The 12,172-nt window shown below is 41.1% G+C and overlaps 1 protein-coding gene across 2 annotated transcripts in view; it reads right to left on the bottom strand.

Annotated features, from left to right (window-relative positions):
- Nucleotides 1-12,172, bottom strand: part of SIK3 (SIK family kinase 3) — a 309,635-nt gene that overhangs the window by 20,576 nt on the left and 276,887 nt on the right. For both annotated transcript variants that reach the window (XM_073602379.1, XM_073602380.1), the window contains exons 18-21: nt 11,361-11,461; nt 9,757-9,866; nt 9,338-9,659; nt 2,500-3,281 (exon numbers count right to left, since the gene is read on the bottom strand). In XM_073602379.1, the coding sequence (XP_073458480.1) occupies nt 2,500-3,281; nt 9,338-9,659; nt 9,757-9,866; nt 11,361-11,461 (1,315 nt within the window). The remainder of the gene's footprint in view (nt 1-2,499; nt 3,282-9,337; nt 9,660-9,756; nt 9,867-11,360; nt 11,462-12,172) is intronic.

Here is a 12,172-nt window from a genome sequence, read left to right as displayed (position 1 = left end):
CACAGTAAGCATTTTCATTCTAGGCCAGGAAATTTGTTACTGGCAGGATCACCAGGTGAAAATAAACAATTCGCATGAAAAGATAACTAACGCAGCCATCACATTGAAGGCCTGGCATTCTGAATTGTATTACATTTTTGTTCATGGGTTTACATACACTTTAAGGGACCCCAAGACAAACCGTAAAAGCAAAATCTACCCTTTCAATAAAATACACTATGCAGTCAAGGGGCCCCATTGTATTACAACAATGTGCAACTTTGAAATATTGTGTCGTATAAAGCCTTACCAGTAGGCCATCCTTCCTCAAACCTTAAACTCAGCGCTACTGCTTCAGGGGGAGGGAGAGTGCATTGCACTCTCACCATATGGAGCATCAGATCTTGGAAGGGACATGGCGACCTTTACAATGGGAGTTTTTTGGGCAGGCTCTGTGGATGTGGCTAATGGCCTACTGGTATGGTATTTAAACGAAGCGTGATATTTCAAATATGTACATTAATTTTTATCACACTGGTACCCCATAACTGCGTGGAGTATTTTCTTAAAAAATTAAACTTAGCCTTTAAAAAGGGAGAGTGAAAGCACAAAAAGATCAAGTATTTTAGTAACTTACTTAGAGTGTTTTTTTGCTTTCCATAAACATTCTTTTATTTAATTGCAATCGAATTCAACCATTCATGGAAGAGGCCAGGAAAAGCTAACTAGCTAGAACAGCCAGTTTCCATTTTCTCCTGCCTTGTCAGGGCCTTTTACTCTACTGATTGTGTCTTGTTACTGTCTGTGCTGGCCAAGCTCCTCCGCCCACCCTCTCCCTACATAACCTTGAATGCAGTAGTCAGGGGGAGGAATAAAGCAGAATATTATAGAGCAGTGATGAACCTTGGCACCCCAGATGTTCTGGAACTACATTTCAAATGATGTTCATGCACTCTGCAGTGTAGTTGAGCATCATAGGAAATGTAGTTCCAAAACATCTGGGGTGCCAAGGTTCACCATCACTGCTATAGAGTGTCACTTGAGTGTCAGTTTTGAGTCTGCTGGAGCTTCTAACATCATATACAAGGTGGCAGCCCAGCAGGGTTTTTGGATGTCTACACAGGAGATATTTTTACAGGTAAATAATCCTAAAATACATTAACTATGTATGTGATCTTATGGGAAGCTTGCTAGTGAAACAAAAGGTCTGACAACAGTGTCTCCAAGTCACCTCAGAATTGTAGATACCAAGGCTAGGACTATAAGGACTTCTTGAGGAGAATACAAGAAGCAAACAGATAATCGCCCCTTAATAACAAGTCACAAACTCCTTCACTGTGGTGACAGTTGGACTAGTTACAAAAACTTTGTACATTTTCCTTCACACACTCAACTTGTTCAACATTCATATCAATGCAAAAGTAAGTATTTAACCACTTGCCGACCGCAATACGTATATATACGTTGTGGCTTGCAAGTGGTTTACCGGGATTATGGCTGAAGATGTCAGCCATAACACCTGTAGCGCTTTTTGCGGCCAGTGGCTGGCTTCCACATAGCTTTCCGAGTGGCTCATGAGCCGCTGAAATGCTTTTCGAAGTGGTGGTGGGAGGGGACATCTCTCCCCCCCCCCCCGACAGTATTTCTTGGGCTTACCAAAAATTCTAGCACAAGACCTCCTCTGTAACTCTAAACAGGTAACCTATAAAGGCGTTTAAAACACTGCCTACGGAGATTTTTAAGTAACGTAGCTTGTCGCCATTCCATGTGCGCAATTTTAAAGCGTGACATGTTAGGTATCAATTTACTGCAGAGAATGCATTAAGGTAAAAAACTTTGAGGCTTTAGAACCACTTTAATCCTGCCCTATAGGTCCTTGTTCAGGCACCAGTCACCCCCTCCCTGACAATCCCAATGGTAAATACAAGTGACCACACAATGCATGGTCCTCTTTTATCCCCGTTAGGAATTCCACCCTGAAAATGCCACGCAATTATCAGTGATGTTCAGAGATGAAGAGGTTAAAGGAAATCTACTGCACTGAAACAGATGAGAGGGTGAAAAGTATTTTCTTTTTAAAAATGCCAATGGTTTATTTTTCAGGCCTCCTTCACACAGGGTGCACTATAACGAATGCATGTGCGCAGACTGTTTACCTGCACAGCTGTTCTGTGCATCCCTGTGCAGGCAGTCCCACTGATATCAACTGAGATGCATTGGCTAAAATCCGTGCAGGTCAGTTCAGGGACAATCACTAATGTAGTAATGTCAAATTGAGAGCAGCGGCTGTGTCCGAGGAAGCCGCTGTAATCCAACTGACATCAATGAGACTGCCTGCACGGGTATGCAAGGAAAACCTGTGCATCCCCGTGTGTGTAAACATTGGCATATGCTATAGTATGCCCCGTATGAACAAGGCCCAAAAACTGTGGTGAGCTAAACATCATCCAGTTAGAATTTACATTGACTTTAAATATCCAGGTAACAGACAGTGGGTACTATTTATCCCTTTCTAATTACCTCTGCTGGTCATCTTGGTCCCACTGTACGAATTCTGTGGCTGATACTGTTGTGTCCCCAGCTCATGCTCTCGGAGCGCCAGTGTCCCTAGAAGAGTTTCTGAATCCTCATGCCCAGTCTCTTGATGGGGTTTGCTTATTCCTCTGACAGTCTCCCCTTCACCCATCCTATGTCCTTCTCCAGTACAGTCCTCCTCCATGCGCTCTGAATGTAGTATAGATGGGTGGAATCTGGGCGGTGGAGGAGTAGGCGTTGCTTGATGCATACATTCTTGTGCTCGAATCTGAAGAAGATTGTGATAAGTTTCAGGGGGACTCTGGAAGGAAAGGTTGCCTGTGTCTCCTTGACTCAGGTGCTGGTTGAACAGTTCATTCAACTCCTGTTGCTGTTGCTGGTGCTGTTTAATAAGCTGCATAAAATCAGCAGGAGGCAGGCGTGCATCTGCATGGCCGGTCAGAGAGTGTCGTGGGGACAACAGACCCTGAAGCATGTGCGGAAGTTGCTGGTGGTGCCTTGTATATGTGCTAGGTGTGGGTGAGAGCAAGGCCTGCTGCAGAGCAGATGCAGTGTAGTTCTGTTGGGGGGTTTGTGGAAATGAAGGATACTGTTCTAGCTGAGGAACTTTCAAGGCCTGATAACCAGTGCTACCAGATGGGGTGTACCCCGCGCTTCCTTGTGTAGTGTAGCTTGTGGGGGGAGCCCGCTGCTGATCAGAAAACACATGGGGGTGCAAGTGAGTCTGGTCATAGTTTGTTGAAGGAGAGAAACGACCCACATTCAGACTAAAAGTAGAAAAAAAGAAAAAAAAAAAAACTTATGACTATACCAGTACTGCATAAAATCATTACAGTATTTATATTAACTATTTTTGCTCTTCTCCCTTTGGTATTCTTGTTGCTCTTAACAGATGTTAATGCATGCAAAAGTGAAGTAGAATTCCACTATACTTCAAAGAATATAAATTTTAATAGCATTTGCCTTGATTAAGATAACACATTCCATTTACTGAATAAAAGGAACACTTTAGACATTCTGTCCTTTTATTAGTTAAAAAAGCAATCCGAGTAGCTGCCATTTTTGTTTAGCTGGATTTGAACACATAGGGGTATCTTCAACTGCCTTGAGCAAGTTTGGACTTCTTGTGTGTTGCTGGACCTTTAGGGACAATAGGTCTGGTCTACCTCCAAGGTATACCTGGTCTCAAAATATATAATATATATATGCATACACACACACATATATATATATATATATATATATATATACACACATACATACATACATACATATATATATAGTTTTGTTTTCTATTTTTCTTTTAGGTTGGGAGCTCAGATAATTTAAAGTTACAGCTCCTCACACTTTGCACAGATGCATCAGAGTGGCTTTACATGCATTTGAAAAGGTATACCAACACAAATTAGGATTTTTGTTTTACGTGTGGAATCCTTTCCTTGGAGTACATCACTGGACACAGATGAGGTAAAGTTCAAAAAAGATAAAAATAACAAACATGTTATACGTACCTGCTCTGTACAATGGTTTTTGCACAGAGCAGCCCCAATCCTCAACATTATGGGTCTCCCATCGGCGCTCTATTCTCACAACATTTGACTGACAACAGTGGGGGTTTGGGGGGAGATGCCCATACTGCTACTGGAACATTTTTTACCTTAATGCAGGGAAAACATTAGGGAATAAATATTACGACTTTAGAACCACTTTAAGCAAGCAAGTATTTTGTGCTGACTAACCGGAGAGAACTGGGGAAAGTTTGCATTATAAACACTCACTACTGTCATTAACAGACAAAGTCATGAATGTGCACTTTCACCTCTTTATCACATTATTTCCCTTAATGATAGGTAGACAGCCTCACTTCGATCAATATGGAAATTGCTCTTTGCTCTACACAAAGTTGCCGCACATGGAAGTGCTCAGCACTGGAGATATAGCATAATGGACTGTAGTGACAGGTAAGCATACATACAGTACACACATAGATACAAACAAGTATGAATGTGTGTAAAGACTACGCCAAAAAATACATTAAACTACGTCATACTATCAATAAATTCAATAAGTATCAGGTATATGATGCTAAGGCAAACAAAGTGGGAAATTTAGTCTAAGCCTAACTCTAAACCTACTCTCTGCCACATTCTAAGCCTAATGTAAATAGATAAATACAGCGCTCACAAATATCTAAAAAAAAAAAAAAAAAATATATATATATATATATAAATGGCAAACAAAGTCCATAAAAAGTGACTGAAGTGCTCAAATCCACTGTGAAGAAAGTGCAGAAGTGCTTCAGAGATTTTCAGGTGTACAGCGACACCCCCTCATGTATCCCCACTCACCGGATCAAGACGACCCCCAGCTTTTCAGTCTAGGGGTCACTTCAGACTTCGTAATGGTAACCAGAAATGGCGGATTCAGTGTTAGGTCATCAAATCAAAAAGCCTTCTTTGACATGATCCTCAGCCGTAAAACAGGTACCCAAAATGAAAAAGATAGACTGATAGTGAAGTACAGTTAAAAAACAGGCATGAAATGGAGCTGTAAGTACAACAAACGCCGTCACCGGAAGTGACGTCAGTCGTGCTGGAAATTGCGTCAACGCGTTTCGCCCTCCCACAGGGTGTCATCAAAGGACCTGATTTCCGGTTTGGACAGACCGTCTTTAAATACTAGGGGGAGAGAGACCTCCCCTTGAAACAGCCAATCAGTTTTAGCCCGGCAGCCATCTGGTTGGTTAGAAAAAAAATGTTGCTCCTGGGGATAGAGCACAATTCACAGGAGAGACAGAAATGCCATATTACTGGTTGGATACAATCAGACAGACTTCAATACAGAACTTGATGTCAATTCTGGTTAGGGGAACTAAAAGTACAACCACATAAAAGTACACATAATAATCTTATAGGCTATAAACGCACATAAAAGTGAAAATAAAAAAAATGAATATATAAAGGTGAAAAATAGAAATAAAAAAATAACAAATGAAAAAAAAAATTAAAAAATAAAATAAATAAAAATGAGAAAAACTACCAAAAAATTGTATTTAATAAAAATAAAACTGAAAAAAAAAATAATAAAAAAATAAATGGTAAACAAAACAAAAATGAAAGAAAAGTTACTTAGAAAAAATATAAATCCTATCAGAACCTAATTAAAAATCTCAAATACTAAAAATTTGTATCTTATCTTAAATTAAGCCTATCTTAAACATAGCATGGATCTCATGAAGTTATTACAGGAGGTTGAGGCTGATGAAGGTCATATTTTGGCTAGCATCGACGTCAACTCTCTGTACACCAATATCCAACAGAAACATGCTATTGAAGCTGTAGTATGGGCCTTGAACAGCACTAAAATGAAAAACAAACAATAAGATTTTTTGGTGCATGCCTTAGATTTGGCCATGTGTCATAACTTCTTTTGGCATGGCAAACTGTTTTTTAGGCAAAAAAGAGGAGTGGCTATGGGGGCTAAATATGTCCCCTCAGTGGCCAATCTATTCATGAGCCATTGGGAAAAAGATGCCATTTTTGGTGCCAACATACCTCAGCTTAAGTTTTATAAGCATTATAGTGATGATATTTTCATTATTTGGGCAGGATCAAATGAGTGTTTTTCACATTTTTTGTCAAAAATTGGTGAGAATAGTTTTGGCATTTCCTTTTCAGCAGTTTCTGATGATCAGAGCATCAACTTCCTCGATCTAGTTATCTTTGAAGATAATCATCAGCTGTCCACTAAAACCTATTTCAAGGAAGTGGACCGCAATGGTTATATTCCTTTGGGGAGCTGCCACCACCCCCGATGGCTTAGCTCAATTTCCAAAAGCCAATTCATGAAAGTTAGGCGCAACTGTGCCAAAATTGAAGACTTTGACTTTCAGGTGAAAATCCTGTTTGACAGATTCATAGAAAAAGGCTACACCCTCGGGAGAGTTGAACAAAACTATGGCAACAGTAAGAAGCATGAATAGAGATGATTTGTTAAAAAAAAAAAAAAGGAGGCAGGTGAGAGAGATTCTGGAATTGCCTTTACGACAGTATTTACTCGGCAACATAGACAAGTGGAAAATTATCCGCAAGCATTGGCATTTGTTGTTGAAGGACAATGATCTTGCCAAAACTTCACCTAGCAGACCCTTGTTTATTTACACTAAGCCCCCCACTCTACGGCTAAAATTGGCACATAATGTTGTGGATCCTTCTAAGAGGAAGTGTACCTTTTTGGATCATCCAAACACAGGGTGAGAAAAACATTAGAGTTCACAGCCCATTCCTCTGGTGAGTCCTTCAAAATGAACAAATTTATCACGTGTGGCACTACCCACGTCACGTACCTTTTGTCATGTTCATGTGGGATACAGGGTAGGACCACCAGAGCATTGGGAGTCAGACTACGTGAACATGTTAACCGGATTAAAAAGGGTTTTAAACATCATAGTTTGTCCAATCATTTTAGGTTATTCCATGGAAGGGACCCAAGTGGTCTCACCTTCTGTGGTATAGACAGAGTTGAGGGACATTGGAGAGGAGGTAACCTCAAGAAAGCCATCTCTCGCAATGAAACTCAGTGGATCCATCGTCTTAGGACGATGAGTCCCCTTGGGATGAACATCGAGTTGGATCTAAACGGTTTCTTGTCTAATTTTTAGTATTTGAGTTTTTTAATTAGGTTCTGATAGGATTTATATTTTTTATAAGCAACATTTCTTTCATTTTTGTTTTGTTTACCATTTATTTTTTAATTTTATTATTTTTATTTATTATTTTGTCAGTTTTATTTTTATTTAATATTTTTTTCATTTTCATTTTTTATTATTTTTTTCATTTGTTATTTTTAACCTTTATATATTAATTTTTTTGTTTATTTTCACGTTTATGTGCGTTTATAGCCTATAAGATTATTATGTGTACTTTTATGTGGTTGTACTATTAGTTCCACTGACCAGAATTGACATCAAGTTCTGTATTGAAGTCCATTGGGTTGTATCCAACCAGTTATATGGCATTTCTGTCTCTCCTGTGGATTGTGCTCTATCCCCAGGAGCGACGTTTTTTTTCTAACCATTAAGATGGCTGCTGGGCTAAAATTGATTAGTCGTTTCAAGGGGAGGTCTCTCTCCCCCTAGTATTTAAAGACGTTCTTGTCCAAACCGGAAATCGGGTCCTTTGATGAAGTCCTGTGGGAGGGCGAAACGCGTTGACACAATTTCTGGCACTACTGACGTCACTTCAGGTGTTGTGGAACAAACGACAGTGTTTGTTGTACTTCCAGCTCCTTTTTATGCCTGTTTTTTTAACTTGCCTTTTGTAAGTATGCATTCCCATGCACAATAAAACTTCTTATTTGCTGTACTTCACCATCAGTTTTACGGCTGAGGACCATATCAAAGAAGGCTTTTTGATTTGATGACCTGACACTGAATCCGCCATTTCTGGATACCATTACCAAGTCTGAAGTGACCCCTAGACTGAAAAGCTGGGGGTCGTCTTGATCCGGTGAGTGGGGATACATGAGGGGGTGTCGCTGTACACCTGAAAATCTGTGAAGCACTTTGCACTTTCTTCACAGTAGATATGAGCACTTCAGTCACTTTTTATGGACTTTGTTTGCCATTTTCTATTTTTCCATATATATTTGTTTTATATGATGTTTGTGAGCGCTGTATTTATCTATTTACATTTTTCAAGTGTTTAGCACTTTGTGTATAGCAGCTACATTCTCTATCTTTTCTATGTTTTCACACCATTAGCGCAAATGTTTACATTTAGAACATATATTTTTCTACATTCTACGCCTAATCTATCTAGCCCTGTAATGCCTGGAAAGTGACATTACCCATAGACTTAAGGTGACGTTTCCATTGTCACTGCCTTCCCTACACACTGAATTCGCCGCTGACAGCTCAGCCTGGGACTGGAGCGGCTGCAGAATAGGCAAGTATAGCGGTTTTGTCTTTACAGGGCTATATAGATTAGGCTTAGAATGTGGCAGAGAGTAGGTTTAGAGTTAGTTAGGTGCTACAAAACTGTTCCTTAGACTCCTTTTCTTTGGTGTCCATAAGCTCATAGCAAGGAGGTGGATACATACTGAAAACCTGACGCTGGGGATATGGAAGAAATTAGTTAATGCTGACATTCCGCTCTATCGCATGACATATGAGGCATGTGGTTCCCCCAAGAAGTTTAGGAAGGTGTGGTTTCACTGGGTGGACTCTAATGATAATCTGGAGGGAGAGGTAGATAATTAAAATAAATTCATAAGGGGGGAACCTATTGATATTTTTGGATAGGTTCTTCCTGGGGGTATGGTATAACACATTGCTAGGATTGGGGGGCTTGGGTTTTATTGCCTCGATGTAAGTTTGTCCAAAGATTGTGTTCGGTTTCTTTTTACATGTTGATGAGGAGGCCTGTTGCCTTATCGTTATATCATGGGGTTGGGATAAAAATAAAAAAAGGGGGGGAAAAAATGTATAGATCAGACCTTGAGAGTTAACGTGTCTAGTATGGTGCTGTTGATGGAGAGTTACATGTAAGGTTTGTCTCCTGTATTATGATATTGGCCTTACGGCCGGGCCTTCTGCATATTTACTGCCGTTATGCCTTATGTGAAATGCTCTTTGACAATGTTTGTAATTTTTGTCTAATAAAAAAAAAAAAAAAAAGTTAGGTTTTAACTAAACTTCCACTTTAAAAGATAGGAAACAATAAGGCCATATTTTCTCTTTTTGCAAACATTCCAGCTTAATCAAATACTACAGGCACAAGTTTTTTCTGAGACCATAAATCCACCCTCCTCTGTCCACTGTTACCTGTGCACCTCAGCACTGTCAGCACTCAGCTGTTTAGATAATGGTCTGTGGGTGTAGCTGCCCAAAGAAGCCATAATTGATGCTCGCTGCATCTGTATGTGGTTGGCACAAGGATTCACTGGGATTGCCCGCGAAGCTCCAGTCATGTCTGATGGCTCTTGCACCTGGATGGTGACTTGTTGTGCAGATTGCTGCTGGTTCTGCTGCTGCTGAATGCTCATGCGAGGCAGTGTAATGCTAGGTGGAGGGGAGCCACTGCTAGAGGGCTGGTAAACAGCACTGTGAGAAGGCATCCCCTGATACTGAGTGGAAGGTTGGGCTCCTGGAGGGGAAGATGGAAAAAAAAACATTAATGACTTAAAACCAACCATTGAGTAATCATGAGTATCATGTCATGCTGATTACATAGGAAAAGATACCATGTGTCTGGAGCATGGCACTGGAAGATGGCGGAGGACTATTGTCTGACTGTCTGTAGAGGTGGTTGCTGGCTGGGTTTGGAGGAGGACTAGAAGGCTGAATTCGCAGTCTGAAAGAAAAAGGGAGTAACATGAGTAATACAACACAAAAAGCCTCTCCAAAGTATTAGCAGAACAAACAGACTGAGGATAAAAGCTGTATATAAAGCTGTATTCCAGTGAGTATTCCAGTGAACATTCCATCTGGACATTCATTGTAAGATGTGTACTGTACAATCAATTTAGCTTGTGCAGAACTCGGGACTTAATCCCTACTGGGTATATACCCAACAATGTATACTGTCATTAAAAGATGCAGTAATAAAATATTGCCATCTGATTCTGAGACTTTCCACCCATTTCCAGTGGTGGGTGTTTTCTCATAACATTAAAGAGAACCTACAGGTTTTAAAACCGAATTCCAGGAATGGCAATTTTTACATAATTGGGTGCCAAAATACTGCCGTAACTTAGGTTATATGTCCCAATGAGACCATGTGCATGAGTCCTTAAAGAAGTTGTACATTCATAAATACGTTTACCGCTCTAAGTGCAGCCCAGGTAAGTTGGCCCAGGTGAGCTGCACTCGGAGGTCCGAGGGGGATTTACTACATTTGTATGTATGTAATACAGACAGAAATTTCAAAAGGAATTTCAATTAGCATTTAGTTGTAAAAGTGATCAACACATACTATCACCATACCTGCCATAGAGATATAAATATTTAATAGGTTAGTGGTTGGTTGCCTTGATCTGTTTGATCATATTTGCATTTGTTTAAAAGTCAGACAGAAAACTGAGGTGTGTGACCAGTTTAAGTCAGTGAAGGATGCCAAAACAAGAGGATTGATGTATGAATATGTTCTTAACATTCTTTCCATAGGCCACCAGTCAGATTTACCCTTGCCCTCAAGACTGAGTACAAGTCTCATCTGCCACCATGGTAGAAGGAATATGCACAGTGTATGTGACCCTTTTCCCTTCCCTGTTATTTGAGCTGCACTTCTCCTCCAGCAGGCCCATACCACCTTACAACAGTCCTGAGGCATTAGCTGTAAAGCACCGCTAATTTTAGCGGCGCTGTACTAGAGGCGCTTTTCAGTCGCTAGCGGGGCGCTTTTAACCCCCCGCTAGCGGCCAAATAAAGGGTTTATAGCGCCCGCAAAGCGCCACTGCCGAAGTGCTTTGGTAGCGGTGCCCATTGATTCCAATGGCAGGGGCAGTGGAGGAACGATGTATTCACCGCTCCCGCACCATCCAAAAGATGCTGCTTGCAGGATTTTATCCAACGTCCTGCAAGCGCACCGCTCCAGTGTGAAAGCACTCAGGCTCTCACACTGGGGCTTCAGGGGAGGCATTTTTCAGGCGCCATTTTTAGCCCTTTAGTGCCTGAAAAACGCCTGTGTGAAGGTAGCCTTAATGTGCACATTTTATAGTGCTTTTTTTAATGGCAGGCTAAAACTTATTTGGTGATTAAAAATAATACTTTATAAAAATAAATCATACAGTTAGGTGACCACAAACTCTTCTAGTTCTCAGTTCACCTAGGTGGAAAAAGACATTACCGCTGAAGCTGGTGGGTAAGCAGGGCTGGCTGATTCTCTCCAGCTGTTACTATGGTTGCCGACTGCAGAGGTGGTGATGGCTGTGCAGAACGAATACAGTCCTGAAATACAAGAAAGATTTGATTATTTCTGACCTTATCGCAGGATTGTACTATTGAGATGCTATTGAGGTGCATATGAAAGTGCAGAGCTTGCCATGCGCAGGCAGATTCAGCTGCCCAGAACTTAAAGCAGAGTTCCACCCAAAAGTGGAAGTTCCTCTTTAAGCACTCCTCACCCCCAGAAAAACATGCCACATTTTGCATGTCATTTTTGGGGGGGGGGGAGCAAGTACCTAGTTTTGACAGGTACCTGCTCCCACTTACACTTGGGCTGCCTAGGTGACTCGAGCGGAAGTTCTCCTCTCCCCCTCCCTGCAATCTTCTGGGACACAATTGCCCGGCCATTGAGGAGACACGACTGTCATAGCCGGGTGACCACACTTGCAATGCCGATGCCAGGAAGAGAGCAGAGGGGTCGGGCGGCTGCATCACTGGACCGTGTAACAGGTGACAGTGTGTTTATTGAAACTCAGCAGCTACCCTTTTTGTAGCTGCTGACTTTTAATAAATACAAAAACGGCTGGAGCTCCGCTATAAAGTGAGACAGTCATAAGTGAAGTGTCGGGCAAGGCATTGCAAGGCTCTTTCTGAAAATGCTAGATGCCTAACTGATTGCAGTATGTTTTAGTCACGGTCCTGGAACAAGCATACAGTTAAATAAGTGTCAGAGCTACACTCTGAGCTGTCCTAGGGTAGTAACTCATACATTGG

Source organism: Aquarana catesbeiana, linkage group LG10 (genome assembly GCF_042186555.1).
Source record: "Aquarana catesbeiana isolate 2022-GZ linkage group LG10, ASM4218655v1, whole genome shotgun sequence".
Taxonomy (NCBI): Eukaryota; Metazoa; Chordata; class Amphibia; order Anura; family Ranidae; genus Aquarana; species Aquarana catesbeiana.
This window is presented reverse-complemented; position numbering and strand designations above follow the sequence as displayed.